This window comes from Sebastes fasciatus, chromosome 15, assembly GCF_043250625.1.
Source record: "Sebastes fasciatus isolate fSebFas1 chromosome 15, fSebFas1.pri, whole genome shotgun sequence".
NCBI lineage: Eukaryota > Metazoa > Chordata > Actinopteri > Perciformes > Sebastidae > Sebastes > Sebastes fasciatus.
This window is the reverse complement of record NC_133809.1, coordinates 31,912,556-31,936,193: the sequence shown is the minus strand read 5'-3', so window position 1 is coordinate 31,936,193 and position 23,638 is coordinate 31,912,556. Positions and strand designations below refer to the sequence as shown.

At 40.7% G+C, this 23,638-nt stretch overlaps 1 protein-coding gene and 2 long non-coding RNA genes across 13 annotated transcripts in view; 2 read left to right on the top strand and 1 right to left on the bottom strand.

Moving 5' to 3' along the window:
• Positions 1-23,638, bottom strand: part of myt1lb (myelin transcription factor 1-like, b) — a 238,254-nt gene that overhangs the window by 98,482 nt on the left and 116,134 nt on the right. For 9 of the 11 annotated variants that reach the window (XM_074659944.1, XM_074659943.1, XM_074659950.1 and 6 more), the window contains exons 3-4: positions 11,626-11,671; positions 5,006-5,039 (exon numbers count right to left, since the gene is read on the bottom strand). In XM_074659944.1, coding sequence (XP_074516045.1) covers positions 5,006-5,039; positions 11,626-11,671 — 80 coding nt within the window. Of the gene's footprint in view, positions 1-5,005; positions 5,040-10,320; positions 10,335-11,625; positions 11,672-23,638 lie in introns of all 11 variants that reach the window. The other 2 variants (XM_074659949.1, XM_074659947.1) reach the window with 1 other exon arrangement.
• Positions 1-23,638, top strand: part of LOC141783056 (uncharacterized) — a 281,504-nt gene that overhangs the window by 169,599 nt on the left and 88,267 nt on the right. The gene's annotated exons all lie outside the window — the stretch shown is intronic.
• The window catches only part of LOC141783057 (uncharacterized), a 233,219-nt gene that overhangs the window by 144,504 nt on the left and 65,077 nt on the right, over positions 1-23,638 (top strand). The window lies entirely within an intron of this gene.

Genomic DNA, 23,638 nt, shown 5'->3' with positions numbered 1-23,638 from the left:
CAAAAAAATTAACAAATATTTTCTACTGAGATTTTTTCAAGTTCGGTATGTACCCTGATTGCTTCCAGGAAATAGCCACAGACTCCCACTCTGAGTGTGACACTGAAAAGTCTCTTGCCTTTTCCAGCCTACTCCTATTATATTTTATAAGCAAAATGGAAGCACCCTAACCTTAATCAGTGTGACAAACTCGCTTGTATATTGTGTGACAAAGTTCAGCTTTAGGCAATGCAGGTGGCCTGTATACTCAACTCGACTGCTCCTAATACCAGTCCTGTATATACTCAATGCCTTCAACACTCCCAGTACATGTCAAACTACTGACAAAGAATACCAAAGAGACCAATTGGGGCTTCGGGGCTTGCCAAATTCCTTTATGTACAGTAACAGAGTCAGTACACTCATTAGCCTGTGGATACTAGTGTTGCACGGTATACCGATACTAGAAAGGTATTGCAATACCCTGCCGTTAAAACCGCTTATCAACAAAGTACATGTACTGTAGAGTTGCACCTGAAGGTAAAATGATAACTCGGAGGCTCCGTAATCTGAACAGAGACGGCAAATTCTTCATTGCTCCCACTTTGTCAACGACAGCGGCGGCACATTGCAGCTTCGCTCTTTCCGTTCTTTCACAATAAAAGCCCTAGACATATACATGCTTACCAGAGGGAACTTAAATTCACTCAGAGCATTTTGCTAAGAGGCAACTCAACGAAATAAACTGGGGAAAAAAAGTTTGTAAACTTGTGTTTGGTGGATTATTTCTCAGTTGTTCCAATGCTAATGGTCATTGTATTTCACATGGTTGGAAAGCCTGTTTATTTACCTTCACATGATGTTCAACTTGTAAGGATCATGCATTTGTGGGATGAGCAGCACAGCTGATTATGTGGGTAGCGCCTAAGAAACATTTGCCAAAATGCTCTGCCAATGGTAAACAGTGTATTCTCCTGTTGGTGTTGACTCTTGTTTTGAGTTGTTTGGTGGATTGGATGATTGAACTCTCTATCAGTAACTAGGAACAAACAAGACATATTGACTATTTTACACTTTATTCATTTAATACACCGTCAGGAGCCTCAGTAGTGGGTGGAAGATCCATATACAGCCACAACAGCCTGGCTCCTCCTCCTCATGCTGGTCACCAACCTGGTCACACGTTGCTGTGGGATGGCATTCCATTCCTCAACCAGGATTCAATGCAGGTCAGCCAGGGTGGTTGTGTTGGTCACTCTAACACGTACAGCACGCCCAAGCTGATCCTACAAGTGTTGCATTGGGTTGAGGTCTGGACTCTTGGCAGGCCGTTCCATTCTCTCTACTCCCACATTGTGGAGGTAGTCTGTGATAACTCTGGCTCTGTGGGGGAGAGCGTTGTCATCTTGGAGGATGAAAATAGGTCCCAGATTGTTTGGAGATATGGGATCGCCACTGGCTGCAGAATCTCATCCCGATATCTCACTGCATTGAGATGGCCTTCAATGATGACAAGCCTTGTTTTGCCAGTGAGGGAGATGCTGCCCCCCCACACCATGACACTGCCCCCACCAAAAGCTGTTACTCCATCGGTTCAACAATCAGCATAGCGTCCTCCACGTCGTCTCCATACTTTGACCCTGCCATCCAACTTTGGCAGACAGAACCTGGACTCATCACTGAACATGACATTCCCCCACATGTTCAGGTTCCATTGTCTCAGTTGTCGACACCAGCGCAAACGGGCCTGACGGTGAAGGGCAGTCATTGCAGACTTCCTGGTAGCCTTATGAGAATACACTGTTTACCATTGGCAGAGCATTTTGGAAAATTTTTCTCTGGCGCTACCCACATAATCAGCTGTGCTGCTCATCGCATAAATGCATGATCCTTACAAGTTGGACATCATTGTGAAGGTAAATAAACAGGCTTACAATTAGCATTGTAACAACAGAGAAATAATCCACCAAACACAAGTTTACCAACTTTGTTTTTCCCAGCTTAGTTTACAATAGATGCTTGTACTTACTGTATTTCGGCAAGGATTTATCTTTTTCTACGCAGCAGTGTGGCGTGTAGAGGTGGAGCGAAGGTGGATATAAAATGTATGAACACACTATGGTACAATAATTCACTCCCGTTGATTTATGGCTTCTTTTCACATCCTCCGCTGCCTTGCATTGACATTGTTAAAATATTTTCTGTTCTTTCTTTAAATAACAATAATAAAAAAAAATCAAGCTCCATGTTCTGTCATCTATTATTCCATCACTTTTTCTGACGTTTTCAGGTTTTTGCCACGGTATCGTTTCAGTATCGGTATCCAGATATTTAGGCAGGTATCATATCAAAGTCATAATTATTGTATCGTGACAACGCTAGTGGATACTATAGCTTTTAGTGCTTGTTAGTGTTAAAGGTACTGCCGCGGTCAGAAGACACAGGGGAGACCGTAGCTTTGGTCTCAAGGGCCGAAGTCTCTGCTCCTCTGCCTGCCTCCACTCACACACCGCGCTCGTTCTCACTCGCTTTCTCGCTCCACCTCTCACGTGCATGCGTGCACACTCCACACTGCAGAAGAGTTAGTTTAGCTCTGAGAATATCTAGTGAATGTTCAGTGGACGTTTGTGCAGAAATGACTGCTGCAGCTCCTCCAGACCAACAGAGGTTTCCCGTGTCTTGTGAAGTGACGGGGCTCCGCAGAGAGAAACGTTATCGTCTCCGACCAAAACTCCGGTGTCTCCCCTGTTCCCTCCGGCCGCGGTCGGGAGGCTGAAGCAGGAAAAGCCAACACTAGGATCAGCATTGATTCATGGAGAGACCTTCGTCTGGTCAGCTAACATTACTGCCAAGCAGCTGAAATATAGAGTGATATTGTGCTTTTAGCTGACGTGTGTCTCCTCACTGTGTTGAGCGATGCTCGTTCATGTCTATGTAGAGCGAGCACAAGCGCGAGCAACAGGACGCTGACTTTCGTTGACTTAACGGCCACAGGTGAAGCTGTTAACAAGACATTTCTGATTCTTACATCGAGTTCCTTTAATCGTTGCTTTACATATTGATTTAAATACTTTCATTGTGTCCAGTTAATTTCTGCTACTGCCATGATACAAAATACAGAGGAGAAGGTAGATCTTTGTTTGTGTAAATTACTATATGAAAAATTATGAATCATAAATTTCTTTACTTCCACTCAATACCAGCACACTTAGTCACAATTAGTGTGCCCTGTACTTGTAAAGCCTACATGGAGTATTATTATTATATCGCGGCAACACAAAACTAGAGCCTCCCACCACTGAGATGTGACATGTAGCCTGTTGAAGTTTTGTGCGAGGTGGATGCTCCGCACGTGCACTGGACTGCAATGTGACTGGGCAGCAGCCGTGAATAATATATTTCGCGTAATTGTAGGTAACGTGTGATGCTAGCAAAACAACATCAATAACAGTGATACTGCTGAGTATAGAGTTGTCCCGATACAGATACCAGTATCAGAAATGCGTCCGATACTGCCCAAAATTCGGGATCGGGAATCGGCGAGTACGTCTGTCTATGCTACGATCTGATACCATCATTTATTAACCCAGAAAACAAATCTACTCCTTTAACCGGATATCAATTTTTCTTCACCGCTCCAAAACAGCAGCCTTTACTGTGCTGTCGCCCTGGATGAATCATGGCTGCCACAGGTAACTACTGTTTTAGAGCAACGAAGAAGAACTGATTGCAGGTAGTTTGTCATGTGACGATAGCAAGCAACCACAGTGTAGTGCTAGTGGAGAGTGTAGCGGTAGTCAGAGCGAGGAAAAGGTCAGCCGTTTGGCAACATTTCACAGTGGAAAATACAAAAAGTAAAACGGCGATATGTCCAGTATGTACAGCTTCCGTTTCCAGGGGTGACACTAGTGTTGCCAACTTCTATTGCATTCATTCTCTGCATGTATTTGTTTGTGTTTTACAAAGGGTTTAACCTGAGCCAGGCCATACAACAAAGATAGTAATCATATCAAATCTTTAATAATAATAATTATTATAACTATAGATTTTTAACACGCTGGTATTGGATTGGTACTCCAAAAATGGTATCAGAACATCTGTAGTTGAGTATCATATAGACAAACATTTTTAAAAAATCCCATCTATAAGTAAGCAGAAACCACATGCACATGAAAATAAAATTCAATAAGTCCATTTAAGCTTATCCTCCTCACTCTTTTGCGTTCCTTAAAAAATGACAACAGCTCTTAAAAGAAACAGGGAAGAAACTTTTCTAGTGACAAAGAGAAGCTTCAACTTTGAGTAAAATAAAGCTGTGTTCTACCTTCCGCCCACTCAACTCACCCAACAAGAACTTTAAGGCTGTAGGCGTAGAAAGAGAGAAAGAGTTGTGCTTCATGGGTAATGAATTGATAATTGTCTATCATACTAAGTACATAAGACAAAAACAGAATTATTTAGCTTGTCTAGTTGCAACATTAAAAGATGAGAAACCCTCTTATTTAATATTTCATATGGGAAAATTGTATGAACTAGAAAGAAAGGGTGCTTGTTGTTTCTGTTTTGCTGTTACCATCTTTTGTGTCACTGAAGATGTCTGAAGAGAGGGAGGGAGGCAGAGCGAGGACTGAGGAGAGACAAAGAGAACTATCCAGAAGTATCTCGAACAGAAACATAGAGAGGAAAACCCAACGAAGAGCAAGAAAGAGAAAGAAGCGTCATCAAAGCGCCCTTTAGTGACTGGCTGCTGATGCGAGGGCAGATATCAAACAGCAGCTTGGTAATAAGGTGACAGTTGATCCACGCACTGTTTGACTGTCTCTACCTCAGCACTAAGACAACAGCAGGCCAACTGTTGTGTGTGTGTGTGTGGGTGTGTATGAGTATGTGTTTGTAACTCTCTGGCTATTTTCCGCCTGTCTGTCTGTGCATTTGTATTTGTGTTGCTTTTGTGTGAGCGTGTGTGCGTGTGTGTGTGTGTGTGTGTGTGTGTATCAGTGCAGTGCATTTTTTCAATCCCACTGACCTGAAAAGCTCTGTTAATGCTGGATCCACAGGCACTGAGAGAGAGAGAGAGAGAGAGAGACAGAGAGAGAGAGAGAGAGAGAGAGATATTATGAAACAGGCCTAACTTGTGCATGCTAAATCCACACACTCTTTGTATAACACACACAAAGGAACCTGCTGAATAGTTGATCATTGTGACTTATTTGTAGCTTTACCATGAAATAAATTACCAGCGAAACACTTAAAGCGCAGTAAAATATAGAAACATAGTTGTATTTGTGTAGCAAACAAGACATATATTGATTTTAGAACATATCTTTGCCTTAAGGCCTTTACACACCGGGAGCGTGGTTAATAAATGACACGGAAATGCGAAATATTCGCCTGTGAATATTATATTTCTCAGGAAAAAAGTTTAGTTTTAAAGTTTGGCGTCTTGGTTTGGACTACAAAGTTTCATAAATATAGGTGCAACTCAATTGGTTCCGCACAATGTGATTGGTTGATGCCTTTATTTGTGGCAAATGCAAAATGTGGGTAAAATCCAATTGGACAATTTCAAATATTTAATATTAAGTTATTTTTAAACAAAAATATATTATTAGGTTGATGTCTTTTATTTGTCTACTGTGTTTTGTTTTTGTTTCCACATTTGTTCTATACAATATGTTACATGCTTTTATATATTGTTTGATGTGGATATCCATATACCAGTATATAACCATTTATATGGTACTTATATAGTTATTTATATGGTAGTTAATTTTAAAATGTTGATGTTGAGGTTTAAAGGCCTTTACACATTAGAGACGTGACAAATAAATGACACGAAAATGCAGAATACTCGCCTGCAAACATTAAATGTCTAAGGTTGCCTTTGTCAAGGTTGAAAGGAGTAATGAAGTTTGACGTCTTGGTTCGGACTACAGAGCCTCCATGTTGTTGTTTTAAAAAAATAGACGCAACTCAACTGGTTCCGCACATTGTGATTGGTTCTTTATTCAGAAAATTAACCTTGAAAAGATTATATTGCTTTTTCGTCACTTAATATTTGCGGTCTGTGTCAAAGTACTCCGAATAAAAACAACAGTTCGAAAAAACTAATTGACGTGAGAATTAAAAAAAAATATCCCCGCCGGTGTATAACGGCCTTTATGTTGATCATTTAGTACTTCTAAAAGATAATTCTGCTATATGCATTTCTTTAAAAGATCCATTTCTCAATAACCTTTATCTGAAATAGTTTAAAGTGTGACTAGAGAACAACTGCTTATACAGTAGTTGTGTACATGTTTTTTAGTATATGTATGTGTATATGGAAGGTGTATAGTATGTGATAAGAGGATTGACTTTGCATGTTGTGCTCATTGTTTTTCTGTTTGTGTTATTAAAAAAAATCAGGACATTATTAGTATATCAATTTTGTATTTTGAGATTAAAAAATAGTTTAAAAAAAATTAATGATGCAAAATGTGGGTAAAAACCAATTAGATACGTTTAAAGAAAGGTATTTGCAGTGGAAATATATTGCAGTTTATTGTAAATATTATCATTATTATTGTTGTATTGTTATTATTACATTGATGTATTTTGTTTGTGTTTTTTTTTTTACCAGTCTACTCTGTTTTATATGTATTATTTAGTTCCCACATTTGTTCTATACAATATGTTACATGTTCTTGTGATGTTTTTATATTTTGGTGAGCTAAAGACAATTTTCCAACTCTGGTGGACACTTTTTCATGTTTGAGAGCATCACATTTTAAATGAACAACAATATATTAGCCTTATCCTATAAGTGGATAAATGATAACATGTTGATGTTGAGATCTAACACTGTCCAGTTAATACTGAGTGACATGTTCAGTAAACCGGACTGACTTGTTGGTAAAATGAAGACAAAATGTTACACACAACTGCAGTGGTGAAATACTTTATAATGGGCTTCACCAAAAATTAAGATTGTGATTTTGTTTTTAAATATTAGAAATATTTAGGCTACAAAATAGGAATCACTTCTTATTGCCTGTATAGTGCACTATATCTTCGCCATTTTATTAGAGTGTCTGAATTCTGAGTATGAAATGTATCCACTTTATAGTGTCTTAAAAAATAAACCCTTTCCACAGCAGACATTTTGACTTGACAAGTGCCATATGAAACAAACAAAGTGTCCATGGTGAGTATATTAAATCGTTAAACATTGCTGCTCTCTATAGAGTAAACTACCTAAGTAGTGAATGAGTGAATGGATGATGGAGTGATTTGGGACACAGCCCTAAAGATGATTTCAGTGCCAGTCCTCCACTCACACATTTGTTCTCTCTTTGGCCGACTAGCAGAGGACACGTGCAACTCAATCAAACAAGGGCCTCGTGGTCACAGTCTTCACTACACAGAGCTTGATCCACTTGATGTAGGGTCAATGGTCACCACCTCGTTCTTTGTTCAGTCAAAGATGTTAGACACTTTCTAAAGTTAATGGAAATCAAATATGCATCAAGAGGGTCCTCTGATTAAAACATGCTCACCTCTTTTTAGATGCTTTAGACCTGTGAGAGTGGAAATGGGGGGGATTGTTGGGAATAAGATGGGGGCTGGTGAGCATTTTCAGGTTTTTTGCTTAGTTTTATTTGACCAAGTAAGGTGCAAGTGCGTAATGCCTCCAAAAGCTAAAGGAAAGCTAATGTTCTCTCTCCAATATTCACTGCTAAACAAACTCCAAAACACACTGGACGCTCACTGAGCTTCTGCTACTTCGTGCTGGTTGTGCAAATGGTTTGCAAGAACATGCTAACATTTTTGGCCGTTCTGTATCCTTCTGACGATCACTCACAGGTCTACCACCAAGTCTGAAGTAAGACCCAAGTCTTTTGGTCCAAGTCTAAAGTAAGACCCAAGTCATTTGGTCCAAGTCTAAAGTAAGACCCTAGTCATTTGGTCCAAGTCTAAAGTAAGACCCAGATCATTTGGTCCAAGTCTAAAGTAAGACCCAAGTCATTTGGTCCAAGTCTGAAGTAAGTCCCAAGTCATGTAGTCCAAGTCTGAAGTAAATCCCAAGTCATTTGGTCCAAGTCTAAAGTAAGACCCAAGTCATTTGGTCTAAGTATGAAGTAAGTCCCAAGTCATTTAGTCCAAGTCTGAAGTAAATCCCAAGTCATTTGGTCCACGTCTAAAGTAAGACTCAAGTCATATGGTGTAAGTATGAAGTAAGACCCAAGTAATTTGGTCCAAGTCTGAAGTAAGTCCCAAGTCATTTGGTCTAAGTATGAAGTAAGTCCCAAGTCATTTGGTCTAAGTATGAAGTAAGTCCCAAGTCATGTAGTCCAAGTCTGAAGTAAGTCCCAAGTCATTTAGTCCAAGTCTGAAGTAAATCCCAAGTCATTTGGTCCAAGTCTAAAGTAAGACCCAAGTCATTTGGTCCAAGTCTGAAGTAAGTCCCAAGTCATTTAGTCCAAGTCTGAAGTAAATCCCAAGTCATTTGGTCCAAGTCTAAAGTAAGACCCAAGTCATTTGGTCCAAGTCTAAAGTAAGACCCAAGTCATTTGGTCTAAGTATGAAGTAAGTCCCAAGTCATTTAGTCCAAGTCTGAAGTAAATCCCAAGTCATTTGGTCTAAGTATGAAGTAAGTCCCAAGTCATTTAGTCCAAGTATGAAGTAAGACCCAAGTCATTTGGTCCAAGTCTGAAGTAAGTCCCAAGTCATTTGGTCCAAGTCTGAAGTAAGTCCCAAGTCATTTGGTCTAAATATGAAGTAAGTCCCAAGTCATTTAGTCCAAGTCTGAAGTAAATCCCAAGTCATTTGTTCCAAGTCTAAAGTAAGACCCAGATCATTTGGTCCAAGTCTAAAGTAAGACCCAAGTCATTTGGTCCAAGTCTGAAGTAAGTCCCAAGTCATTTAGTCCAAGTCTGAAGTAAATCCCAAGTCATTTGGTCCAAGTCTAGAGTAAGACCCAAGTCATTTGGTCTAAGTATGAAGTAAGTCCCAAGTCATTTAGTCCAAGTCTGAAGTAAATCCCAAGTCATTTGGTCCACGTCTAAAGTAAGACTCAAGTCATTTGGTGTAAGTATGAAGTAAGACCCAAGTAATTTGGTCCAAGTCTGAAGTAAGTCCCAAGTCATTTGGTCTAAGTATGAAGTAAGTCCCAAGTCTTTTGGTCCAAGTCTAAAGTAAGACCCAAGTCATTTGGTTCAAGTCTAAAGTAAGACCCTAGTCATTTGGTCCAAGTCTAAAGTAAGACCCAGATCATTTGGTCCAAGTCTGAAGTAAATCCCAAGTCATTTGGTCCAAGTCTGAAGTAAGTCCCAAGTCATTTAGTCCAAGTCTGAAGTAAATCCCAAGTCATTTGGTCCAAGTCTAAAGTAAGACCCAAGTCATTTGGTCCAAGTCTGAATTAAGTCCCAAGTCATTTCGTCTAAGTATGAAGTAAGTCCCAAGTCATGTAGTCCAAGTCTGAAGTAAGTCCCAAGTCATTTAGTCCAAGTCTGAAGTAAATCCCAAGTCATTTGGTCCAAGTCTAAAGTAAGACCCAAGTCATTTGGTCCAAGTCTGAAGTAAGTCCCAAGTCATTTGGTCTAAGTATGAAGTAAGTCCCAAGTCATTTAGTCCAAGTCTGAAGTAAATCCCAAGTCATTTGGTCCACGTCTAAAGTAAGACTCAAGTCATTTGGTGTAAGTATGAAGTAAGACCCAAGTAATTTGGTCCAAGTCTGAAGTAAGTCCCAAGTCATTTGGTCTAAGTATGAAGTAAGTCCCAAGTCATTTGGTCTAAGTATGAAATAAGTCCCAAGTCATTTAGTCCAAGTCTGAAGTAAGTCCCAAGTCATTTGGTTCAAGTCTGAAGTAAGTCCCAAGTCATTTGGTCTAAGTATGAAATAAGTCCCAAGTCATTTAGTCCAAGTCTGAAGTAAGTCCCAAGTCATTTGGTTCAAGTCTAAAGTAAGTCCCAAGTAATTTAGTCCAAGTCTGAAGTAAATCCCAAGTCATTTGGTCCACGTCTAAAGTAAGACTCAAGTCATTTGGTGTAAGTATGAAGTAAGACCCAAGTCATTTGGTCTAAGTATGAAGTAAGTCCCAAGTCATTTAGTCCAAGTCTGAAGTAAATCCCAAGTCATTTGGTCCAAGTCTAAAGTAAGACCCAAGTCATTTGGTGTAAGTATGAAGTAAGACCCAAGTCATTTAGTCCAAGTCTGAAGTAAGTCCCAAGTCATTATGTCCAAGTCTCAAGCAAGTTCCAAGTAATTTTTTTCTTGGGCAAGTCAAGTCACGTCACAGGCTATATCAAGTGTAGTCGAGTCCGTAGTTAAGGCACGTCTAGTCCCAAGTCAAGTCTTACCTGCAGTATCCGGTCTATATAAAGAGAAAAGACAAGGTATTAGTACCAGTCTAATTATAATATTATTGGCCAATGTATCTAACATATTCAAAAAGTATGACAATGATTTGAATTTGTATTCTAATTATTGACATTCACTTCAATGAATGTAATCAAACAGAAAACAAATAACTTTATAAAAGCCTATGTATTTCTTAATTTCTTCTCAATCCAAAAAATCCCCCCCCCCAATCACTTTGAAAGGGGAGGACAGTTTTTTTTTTTTTTAAAATGAACACAGACAAGTCATTCGAGTCATATCTCAAGTCATGAGTCTTTAACTTCCACGTCCAAGTCGAGTCTCAAGTCATTTATTTTCTGTGTTACTGCTCTAAATGAACACATCTGGTCGGGTGTTTTTCAATGTACAGGAACAAGCTAATGTTTATTTTATTTTATTTTATTTATTTATTTTTTAAATGTGGGTTTATTTTTTTTAGGGTTTTACTCCCCCAAACCTGGTTCTGACTGATGATTTCAGCCTTATTGAGGTGGATCTATTTAATGTAATCAAAGTCTTGTTGACACTAAACTAGAATGATCTCCTTGTGGTTGTATGGCTCCATCAACCAGTAATGTTGCAGTTTACATCCATGTCTGTCCAAAATGTCATCTCCACATCATTTTATCCTGTTAGACATTTGTGTACAATTGTCATAATGAGCATATTCATTTTTGACTTATGGCCGAAAACATGTTATCAGTTCATCCTTCAGTCCGAGTGGACGTTTGTGCTAAATTTGAGGAAATTCCCTCCAGACGTTCCTGAGATATCACGTTCACGAGAATGTGACGGAAGGACGGATGGACGAAAACATAATGCTTTCGGCCTCGGCTATTGCTGTAGCAGATGCATAAAAAAATAATAAAATATGAAAAAGTGTCTCTGGTTTATCAGCTAAAACTGAGAGTCACCTGTTCTTTTTTTTTTTTTTAAAGTTCCATCATTTGTTTTCACTTTGCACTACGTATCGTTTTGTAGGATTAGATGTCACTGTGGGAGATATTCCATTTTGAACAAAGCCCTTAAAATGTGGACTTTGTCATTCTGTTTCTGTAAGATATATAAAAATAGAGGCAGAGGAAGAGAGAGCAGTGAGGAGAGGCAACTCAACTGTGACAGTCTGGGATTTGTGCAGTGGTGTGTGTACAGTATATGTGCGTGCTTGTGTCTGTGCATGTGTGTGTTTGTGTTGGGGGGAGTGAAGGTCACCCTGAATGGCGGTGGCGCTGTGTGTTTGTGTGTGTGTGTGTCCGTGCAGATACCTTTGGAGCGTGTTCGATGGCGCTTATCGTCTGCATCCACCTCCATCTGCAGAGAAGCCACAAACAAGCTGTTCAACACACAACTCACAGCATTGCAAAATGATCTTTAATTTGGATACACGTTCCTTCACATTCGGGGTACTTTGTTCAGGAGGAACAAAGTACCCCGAACGTGAAGGAACGTGTATCCAAATTGCTGTGATGTTACATCTAAGTGTTCCAAACATCAGGTGTGAATTGCATGTTTGACAAGGAGTGTCAAACATGCAATTCACACCTGATGTTTGGAACACTTAGATGTAACATTTCAGGTACTGTACTGTAGATAATGGCCTGACTCACTGTCGTTTAAAGACTCCTGTTCCTGTTACGTTAAACCATCGCTGAGTAAATGAGACTTGCGGTATAAAATCTCTCAGCCAATACATCTGTCCTGCTGTATTCATAATCATTTATACTAATGGATCTCTTCAATCAAAAGTCAATTTTTAGTGTATCATTCATTATGTCAGAAGTGTACTCAATATTTCAGGGAATAACTCAAAACTAACACAACTTACAGTATGCAAAGACTCATATTTGGCCAAGACAGAATAACAGATCAGTTAGTTTGTGAAAATGTTTGAGGAAATGTTTTATGAATAATCCAACCCGTTCTCACTCCCAACTTGTTAAATACCACCGCTTAGTCTGCGCCCCCCGGAGTCTGATACCGACGCACCCTTTAGCGTCTGTATGAGACGCACCGGGCTTTCAACTAACTCCAATGTAAACCCAGAGTTACGTCAGAGCAACTGACGTAGTGTAAAGAGTGAGAAAGTCTGTGTAAGGTGGGAGGGTCAAACAAACACAGGACTGTCACCCAGGAGACCGCTGTTCATGTCCAATGTGAAACCAAGTCAATGTTGACTTATTTTAACGTAGTATTGTTACTTGACTTTACTTTACTAACGCCAGTTACGTAACAAGCGTAGTTATTTTACGGAAAAAAACACACTTTACTAAAAACTAGGGTTATTGCAATACCGTGCAATTGACAAGCAACTGCCACAACAGCTATGTTCACCTTTTTTTCTTTTTTTTAATTCTTTGCAATGGGAGTGCCGCATATATGCTACGAACGGCAGCAGCATGCACTCTACCTTGTGCCGACATTTTTACTTCCATACATAGCAACCAGACGCAATCAAAGCGTCACAGCTGAAAAAACAGTGCTCATTGACTCTCTGTGCTCTGCATTTAACAACAAACAAGTATTTCATTTGTTTTAAAATGGTCTTCTTTGTCATTTAACAAATGAAGCTTATTTTTACAGCATGAAAAGCAGGATAAATAAAGTAATTTGCAAAAAAGAAAAAGAAAAAGAAAAAAGCATATCGCGCTGTTCAGCCATTGTCACAGCAGAGGAAACTCCTTCACCACGTCAGCCCTACTCCAAATTAAGTAAACCTCAAAAGTAAAGGAAGTAAGTAACCCTAAAGTAACATTTTGAAAAGAGACTGTAGTGAGTGAAAGTGTACGTTTCCTGTGAACACACAAACATTTTTATTTTGAAAAGACACTATGCATCTAACAAGCGGAAATTGACATGCCTTCCCTGACACATCCCAAAGTGACGCTAGAGGGGTAGTGGCGGAGTGGGAGTGGGAATATGTTGCATCATATATTTCATTTTCAAAAATTCACATTTTGAAATGATGCAAAACATAATTTCTGAAGCATTCATTAATCATCCTCTCCATCCATCCAGCTCTCCAGCTGTCCAACCGTTCATGCACTCACTCATGAATGTGTGACCAGCTATCAGTCATGTTACAGATGTACTGCAGACATAACACCATCCAACATTAACAGCATGGTTTCCATTTATGCCGTCTCCTCCTCGCCATTCAGGCCTTTCAAGCTCTTCATATGCCAGAGTAAGCATTATCCTCCCTTCCACCTCTCTTTCATGTATGTCAGACCAACATCATCCCTCTAAAGGTAGCTCTATCCCCTCACCAACACATCATAAATTGTTGAGGAGCCTGAACGTCGCTCTGTTATTTCCAGATGTCCCTAAATATTCATGCTCGCTGGGTTTGGACTATGACGGGGGCCGAGGCCCTGTTTGGATGTCTCTTTTTATTAAACATGATTTATTAACACCACACTTACTGTACTGTAGAGCCCCTCAGCCCTAATGGTGTGTTGCTTTATGAATGCCCATAAATGTTTCAACGGGAGAAAAATAAAATGATGAAAGGCGAGGATACCTTGTAAATCTTATTAGCGGAGCAGGGAGGGAACGACTCCGAGTATTTTGGGGAGGGCGATCTAAACTATCTTTACATGTAATATTCTGTATATATACTGTATATATCTTGTACATGAAGCATAACTGTGGTTACTATGGCAATGGAAGAGAAATCCTTCCTCGAGAAAAAAAGGAAAGAAAAAGGGAAATAAGTCCTTCTGAATCCTCTCCCCTTTCAGGCACTCATTCAGACAGAGCCTGAGCATAGAGCAGTGTGTGAGTGTACGTATGTGAGAGCGTAACCTTGACTTTTTCTGAAGTAGTCATGTGAGCAAAGTGGAGTTAGTCCCCTCTCGCTGAGCATCTCTCATCGGTCTAATCATTGCTCTGTTTTATCAAAGCTTCTCTGGAACAATCTGCAGAAAGAGCAGGAGTGGTAGCGTCTCTTCAACATGTGCCATCCACTTTAAAGTGGAACAGAAATCATGTTGCATACGTCGCACATGGACTCTTTAATGTCTAAACACTAGGGTGCAGACATATAGCACCTTGCCCTAAATGCCTGCATACCTTGACACAGTAGCTAACTCTTTAGACAAGAGCTCACTTGTGCCACACATTCAAAAAGATATTAAACATCAATGGCACAATTAATTCAATGTCCAATTCATTTAAAATCCAAGCTTTGATATGTTTCTGTTTGTCATATTTTCTCTATTTTAGCTACTGTGTGCTCCGTGCTGCAGTTTCTGTAATATAATACCCAGAGATCACTTGTCAATCAGTGTGGGTGGTCATGAATATGAAGTTTCTGTAGGTGGCGCTCTTTTCTTTCTCTGTTCAGCCATGGAAGGTATTGTTCCTCCCACCACTTCTCTAAACTAGTGCTGATGGTAGAAAAGACAAACTTTTCCAACAGCATTAGCATTTCTATCATACTCAGTGATGAGAAAGAACCATTTGTTTATATGAAAATGTTACTGATAATTGCATTAATATGTGTGTGTGTGTGTGTGTATATATATATATATATATATATATATATATATATATATCATATTTTAAAAATGTTCTTCAAATGTTATGTAGAGATATGCAATAACACTATTGTGTTCTGTGTAGCGAAAATCTGATATCCAAACACACCTAACATCTCTAACACACACACACACACACACATATTCAGTATACTAGGACTGCCAATCGATTAAAAATCTAATCGCGATTAATCGCAAATTAATGAAAAAAAATTGTATCTGTATATTATATATATATATATATATATATATATTATATACACATGTATATATATATATATATATATATACACATGTATATATATATATATATATTATCAACATGGCAGTGGAGTGGGAAAATATGCTGCTTTATACAAATGTACTGTATGTATATATTTATTATTGTAAATCATTTAACAACACAAATCAATGACAGATATTGTCCAGAAACCCTCACAGGTACTGCATTTAGCATAAAACAATATGCTCCAATCATAACATGGCAAACTGCAGCCCAACAGGCAACAACAGCTGTCAGTGTGTCAGTGTGCTGACTTGACTATGACTTGCCCCAAACGTCATGTGATTATCATAAAGTGGGCATGTCTGTAAAGGGGAGACTCGTGGGTACCCATAGAACCCATTTACATTCACTGATCTGGAGGTCAGAGGTCAAGGGACCCCTTTGAAGATGGCCATGACAGTTTTTCCTCGCCGAAATGTAGCACAAGTTTGGAGCGTTATTTAACCTCCTTCGAGACAAGCTAGTATGACATGGTTGGTACCGATGGATTCATCAGGTTTTCTAGTTTCATATGATACCAGTATCTTCTAGCTTTGAGCCGCTACAACCTAAAAATTGCAAGTTGCGTTAATGCGTCAAAGAAGTTAGTAAGTTAGTAGCGTTAAATCTAATTTGCGTTAACGTGTTAACTTCAACAGTCATAGTGTGTGTGTTAGTGTGTGTGTGTGTGTGTGTGTGTGTGTGTGTGCGTGTATATATATAAATCTCTTTGCAGCAGTTTCTTGAACCTACTAGAGCGAGCGAGGTTTGAACATGAAATTAATGAAATATTGAAAACAAGAGAGATAGTCTCAACCTGCTCTCAGAATGTTAAAAGAAACATATCATCTGTTGACTAAGATATGCATACATGTTTAGTTGCAGTGCACACTACCAGTGCACACTACTATCTGAAGCTGTCAGACTCCCTCTGAGGGCCCAGGTTTTCAGCACGGCCTGCATCGCCACTGAACACGGCGTCTACGAGTGAATCCAGGAGCAGAATAAAAAAACAAAGTCTCGTCGCATCCACTTCCTTCCCTCAAGGCTCCTCGTGAGCGTTGGACCCAGGAAGCATGCACACGCCTCTGCGGCTCACCATATGTTGGAGGGCCCTCATATTCTGTCTGGCTTTTTCTCTCTCTTAGCACCCCATGGGAAAATGTCACGGCTGTAATGAAGGTTAGCCTGCTTATTGAGGATTAGGAGGAGGCCCACTCCTTCTCTGTCTGCGTCTCAATTAGACCCTGGATCAATGTCATTACAGGCCCAGATGAATAACCACAGAGTCACGTTGAGTCAAGCACCAAAACTTCAGGGTGGCTGTAAGAAAACACGTATAATGAAGCAAACTCCAAAATAAATTCTGCATGTGCTCCTATTTCCACACAACCATTACATTATATCATTTAAATATCAATTCAAATTAATTGTATATCAAAATTCATAGCATTGCTTTCCAGTGAAAATGATGTATCTCCACATTTAGTGATTTTACATTTTTCAGATAAATGTTTCTTTTCAGGTTGAGGAAAATATCATATCATCTTTCATAAGATAAATAAACCATTTGAAAACACACTAGAATATCGGAGAAATGCATTGTTAAAAAAGCTAGAGTTTCTCCTTTTGGAGTTACATTTTCTTTTTTCACAGGACAATGAAAATAGAGTGCTTTACAAGTATATGTATGTTTTCTAATTTGTAATGATTTTTAACTTGTATTTTTATTTATTCTAAACTTACCGCATTTATTAAAATTGTAATTTAACAGCAGTTATTAGTGTGATCCGTCACCTAAATGAAAGCAGTGCAGTGTGTAGGAATTGTTGGCATCTAGCAGTGAGGTTGCAGATTGCTACCAACTGAAACTTCTCCCGTGTGCCAAGCGTGTAGGAGAACTACGGTGGCAGACATGAAAAACGTGAATGGCCCTCTCTTGAGCAGGTCTTTGGTTTGTCCGTTCTGGGCTACTGTAGAAACATGGTGGCTGGCTCCGTGAAGAGGACCCGCTCCTATGTGTGTAAAACTATTTTGAAATCTCTCAGTAGGGGGCGCCATCAGTTCAAAATGTGCATGGGCTTGGTGCAAATTTGGCCATAAATCAATTACAATTCGTCCAAACATCCCCAAACTTGCTGGATATTTTTATTAAGCTTTTGAAAAAGGAAACAAAATGCTTCCCAATAAATACGACAGGCGGGACTTTAGAGCGTACAGTTACTCTAACTCTAACTGAAGTGACTTTGTGAAGCCTAAAAGCCGCTCATTGCTGCTTGCGGCTTTCATATTAACAATTGAGCTGCTTCGTTCTATGGAGCGAAAACAGGCCGTTGTAAAGCTGTAATGTTTATTACATTTATTTCATGATTATTTTTTTTTAAGTTTCTGTAGGTGGCGGTCTTTTCTTTCTCTGTCCAGCCATGGAAGGTATTGTTCCTCCACCTTCTTCTCTAAACTAATGCTGCTGTTAGAAAAGAAAAACGTCTCACTTTTCACATGGGTATATATATATATATACATATTTTTTTCCCCCGTATTTTCTATAGATATCGCAATTGTAAACGGCTCATTCTAAGGTAACGAAAACACAACGATTCATATTTTCCGGTCATTATACATAAAGGAAAATATAGTTATTAATATCATATATGAATTCCATTTCTGCCAATAGATCCCCTAAATGCTATACACTGTTCCTTTAACTTAACTCCTCATTTCACACATGACCTCCACTGGGATTCAGTTGGTATATTCCAAAAACCAAGCACAAGCCAGAAGGTAATTAGGTAAAAAGCCTGCTGTACTTCATATTCCTATTTACCATTCATTGCCTCTAAAAGTGTATGACAGAAGTTCTCCCCATGTTTTGTAATTTGCATCCATGAATTTTAATCCACGTGGCGTATTATGCAGAATATATTGTGTAAGGATTTTATTCACTTTCGGAATACACAAGGTCTGGGATGAGACGGCTGCATGAAGGGAAAATGGGATGAGACGGCTGCATTCCATTTCAAATACACACCATCTATAAACACAAGATAAATTATCAAAGACTAACATCTTTTGAAAATAGCATGCATATTGCGTATGGAATGGTGAATGCAGCTAAACTTTATACATTTTATTCAGCGTACATATTGAAAGAAGGAAGCTGTCCAAATGCCAACTGTGTTTGTGTCAGTAATATTGATTGTAAAGTCGGCATCAAAACCAATATGTAAATTGTCCTTGGAAATTAAAGTGGCTGTGCCTATTAAATTGTCTTCATCATTACACAGGACACAGGAATGCCATCAGACAAAGAGCATACAAAAATAAAAAGAGGGCTTTTTTGGTGTTTGATAGAGAAGAATCGGGATATTGCCGCGAATTAAACATGATGAGAAATGCAGCGATTATTGTAATATGCACTGAGACTAGCATTTTGTGTGTGTGTGTGTGTGTGTGTGTGTGTGTGTGTGTTTAGCATTTTGGTGGTGGTGATGGGGGATGGGGGGGTGCTCAGACATCTGTCACAACAATTCACATCGTTATCAGTTTCCCTTTGTTTTCACCTTGAAGTTTTGGGAGAATGCGTTTCAGGCATATGGCGCCCAACCCGCCCTCCGCCACAAACACACACACACACACACGCACACACACACGCACACGCACACACACACACACACACACACACACACACACACACACATACATTCACACACTCACACTCTGACATTGGTATTCTGTACAGTGTAGCGGTAGGGAGCCACCAAAACTGCGCTGGCACTATCAAATTTCACTGCAAATAGGTATTTACGCCGTGCATCATCTAGTGACAGTAAACATGTGTGCCAAACCGATGCTAAGTGCATCTGAATGAGTGTGAAGGGCTGTGGAGATAGCATCTGAGTGGGCGCTGACAGTCGGAGTGAGAAAGAGAGCGAGGGTGATGGAGACAGAAAGAGAGACTGAAATCCGGAGAGCGATTCCTAACTAGTACGGAAAATGGCTTCAGTGAAATGGTTAGAGTGGGAAAAGCTGTGATCAGAATACAATACGACAATTTCTCAGCTGGTCCAGTGATGACAGTTACAGTGCAGGATAAAAAGGATTTGTGTTTGTTACTTAGGCCCTGTCCACACGTATGCAGATATTTTTAATAATGGATATTTCCCTCTACGTTTTGACCTCGTCCACTCACAAACAGAGTTTTGGGTCACAAAAAGGGATATTTTTGAAATCGCTTTCTAAGGTGCAGATTTTTAAAAACAGCGGTAAATTTGTGTCGGTGTGGACGTGTAAAACGAAGTGTTTAGGAAACGATGACGTCCTCTCCTCATTTCGCGTATGCCCATTGTTGCTTTGTGTAGTAAAACAATAACAAAGATGGCGGACTACCGGCTTTTTATGGTTTGTTAGCACTGCTCTGACTTATTACTAACTTTTAATTTTATAATGGAGATTTGTGTTGTGATATTTAAACAAAACACCCGTCAACAAGGAAATAAAAGCCTCTCGTCTGCGAGGCGAGTCTCTTGAGAGAGCTCTAGTCAGCGGTCTGTGAGCGAGGCGAGGTAGCGACCCCGGCAGGCGCTTTTTGCTCCAACTCCGAAAACGTTGGATCAAATGTTCGATTCGCCATCTAACTTCGTAAAACTGTCAATATTCAAAATCTACACGGTTGATTTCTCGCCTCAGAAACTTTCAGAAGTGAATTTAGTTATGAAATAGCTACGAAAAATGTAAAAAACGAGTCGTTATTGGCTGCTGCTGTTGTTGTAACCGTAGCCTGTACCGTTCCAGCGCTTTGCATCGTGGGATACAGTAGGCGAGGTAGACTGGTCCGATGCATATTGGAGATTTTTCGCGGTATTATAAACATGAAAATAGTAAAATTGTGTAAATAATCCAGCCACGATATATCGTGTTTAATTCAATTTAGCTCTTGGTTAAGCTATTTCTCTTTTGTGTTCTCCCGCATGCAGTAAATAAAAGCCTGTCGCAGACATGACGTCATACACGTGCGTCACAAACAGACTATAAAGTTAACGCACCACAAGCAAGCGCACGTCTCGTCTTCGTGATTCTGTCAAAATGACGACGAATGAAAAAGAGATACTTTATCGCTGCTAAAAACATAAACTCTGCAGTGTGGGAATTCTTCGGGTTGCACAAGAAAAACTAAGTCCTTCTTGTTACTGCTCCAGCGTGAAGGGAATGTGGAGCTACAGTAGCCTAAAGAGGGAATACTTCAAACATGCTGCATAGTCACCTTCACAATCATCATGCCGAACATTTCACCACCGTAGAGCGACTCAGTTGTAATGTTAGCATAACTAAACATGTCAGTTGAGTTATATGAGTACAATGTTAGCATATCTTGGTTAGTGAATGACTACGTGAGCTAGCTGGCTAACGTTAGCTAGCCAGCTAAAGCTAGGTGGTGTTGGCTGGCTGGCTTGGCTAGATAAAGCCAAGCAATGCTAGCCAACCCGGCTGAGCCACCCGTCACCACCGGCGGGTCCCGGCTGGCCAACACCACCCGGCTCCAACCGGCCGAGCCACCCGTCACCACCCGGCTCCAACCAGCCGAGCCACCCGTCACCACCGGCGGTCCCCGGCCGAGTCACCCGTCACCACCGGCGGGCCCCGGCCGAGCCACCCGTCACCACCGGCGGTCCCCGGCCGAGCCACCCGTCACCACCGGCGGGTCCCGGCTGGCCAACACCACCCGGCTCCAACCGGCCGAGCCACCCGTCACCACCCGTCACCACCGGCGGGTCCCGGCTGGCCAACACCACCCGGCTCCAACCGGCCGAGCCACCCGTCACCACCGGCGGGTCCCGGCTGGCCAACACCACCCGGCTCCAACCGACCGAGCCACCCGTCACCACCGGCGGGTCCCGGCTGGCCAACACCACCCGGCTCCAACCGACCGAGCCACCCGTCACCACCGGCGGGTCCCGGCTGGCCAACACCACCCGGCTCCAACCGACCGAGCCACCCGTCACCACCGGCGGGTCCCGGCTGGCCAACACCACCCGGCTCCAACCGACCGAGCCACCCGTCACCAACGGCGGGTCCCGGCTGGCCAACACCACCCGGCTCCAACCGGCCGAGCCACCCGTCACCACTGGCGGGCCCCAGCTGGCCAACACCACCCGGCTCCAACCGGCCAAGCCACCCGTCACCACCGGCGAGTCACGGCTGGCCAGCACTGCCCGGCTTCAATCGTGATAGTGAATGACTATGTTAGCTAGCTAGCTAAGTGCTAAATAAATTTGGTATAAAAATTGATATCGTGACAGCCCTAATACCGTATAGTATGAGGATGCACTACTAGTATAGTATGAGGTTGTACTACTAGTATAGTATGAGGTTGTACTACTAGTATAGTATGAGGTTGCACTACTAGTATAGTATGAGGATGCACTACTAGTATAGTATGAGGTTGTACTACTAGTATAGTATGAGGTTGTACTACTAGTATAGTATGAGGTTGCACTACTAGTATAGTATGAGGTTGCACTACTAGTATAGTATGAGGTTGTACTACTAGTATAGTATGAGGTTGTAATACTAGTATAGTATGAGGATGCACTACTAGTATAGTATGAGGTTGCACTACTAGTATAGTATGAGGTTGTAATACTAGTATAGTATGAGGATGCACTACTAGTATAGTACGAGGTTGCACTACTAGTATAGTATGAGGTTGCACTACTAGTATAGTATGAGGTTGCACTACTAGTATAGTATGAGGTTGTACTACTAGTATAGTATGAGGTTGCACTACTAGTATAGTATGAGGTTTGGAATACAGCGAGACTGTGTCCAAAGCTCCGTCTCTGGCCTCAGAGACAAACTGTGATCAGAGGAGAGAGAGAGAGAGAGGAGAGAAACAAGCGCGACAATAAATGACAACAAATCGTATTTTTATAGATCACAGCACACTACTGCAGAAGGATTTCTGTTGTGTTTTTGTAATGATTATGTACTGAGGTGGGTCACACAGATACTGGTATTGAAAAGATGCAACTATTTATATTGTAGACTGTTGTAGTCTAATTTTTAAAACTCTTTCTAAATAAAAGGGAGTTCAGTTCTCTTTTTAAGGAAGAATTTGAAAGTGTAAATGACAGTTGTCAGGGTATAAAACCAATGATCTGTTGATCTTTATGAATCAAGAGTCCATAGTCCAACAATGACATGTTGAAATCGAAAGTCCAATCGAATTGGAGAATCGTGACACCCCTACTTATTACTACTTTACATTTGAAACAGGTTCCAGTCACTGGAGGCCAATGCAGGGAACACATTAAACATGTGGAGGCTGAATGGTGATTGATTGAGCTTTTGGGCGATTGAAGGCGAGGTTTGGACCACTCAGAAGGGCTGTGGACATAAACCTGAATGACCTTCCTTTTGTCATTTAGACATGTGCAGATGATGACAGCAGAGTGATGACAGCAGTTTGACCAGGAATCCCAGCCCCCCCACCAACAATAACTGTTATCAAACTGACTGTAATGAAGCTGAAGGAAAGGGAGTGAGAAGGGCGGTAACTCAATTCCTTGACCCTTAACTTGTGGTGACGTGTAAATATAACGTTGAGCGGAGTTTGGGGTCGTTTTTGCGTTCGAGTGTCGATGGAGATATTTTATAAAACGAAAGCCGTGTGGACTGATTTCTTTTTTTAAACAGAAGGGAAAATGTATGTTTTTAGAAATATCTGCATACGTGTAGACAGGGCCTTATAGGCTACATCCATACAAATACGTTTTCCAACGATCTCCGTCCAGACGAGGGTTTTAGGGCCGTTTCAGACTTAATCTCCGTCCATACTACAACTTCTGAAAACACATACCACATGACACCACTGGGCTTGCTTATGCCGGTGTAAACAGGAAGCAGCGCTGGACACGTGAATTGATGCAAAGCACTCAAAATAATCGCTTTCCTCCTGCGCATTTAGGCAGTAGTAGTATGAAATGCAGTATTTAACTGCTGCTAGCAGAGACAACAAGGTAAGCAACGCCTGTAACTGGTTATCCATGTTGAAATGAACCGCTGGTGGTCGAGGCTGCATGTTGTTTGTTTTCTTCCGGAAAAGGTTCACGTGATGTGGCGTGACGAATCAGCGAAGGACACGTCATGACTGATGAGACCCAATCAAGAAGCGAACGTGGGCGTCTGCATGATCGTTTTTAAAGGTCTCTGTTTCTCTCCGTCCAGACTTAAACACAACCCCGGATTTTTAAAACTAAAACGGGGTCAGCAGTGTTTTCAGTATGCCGGAGTAGTGTGGACGCTAAGCATAAATGTAGAAAAAGTTATGCGTTTTAAAAACGTATGGAAGTCTGGATGTAGCCTTAAATGATTGCTATACAGCCTGAGTGGGTCATGTTGGATACTTTTTCCTTCATAAAACCTTGATTCTATTCAGCTTTAGTGCCTTTTATTGAAAACATTTTATCTCTGAAAACT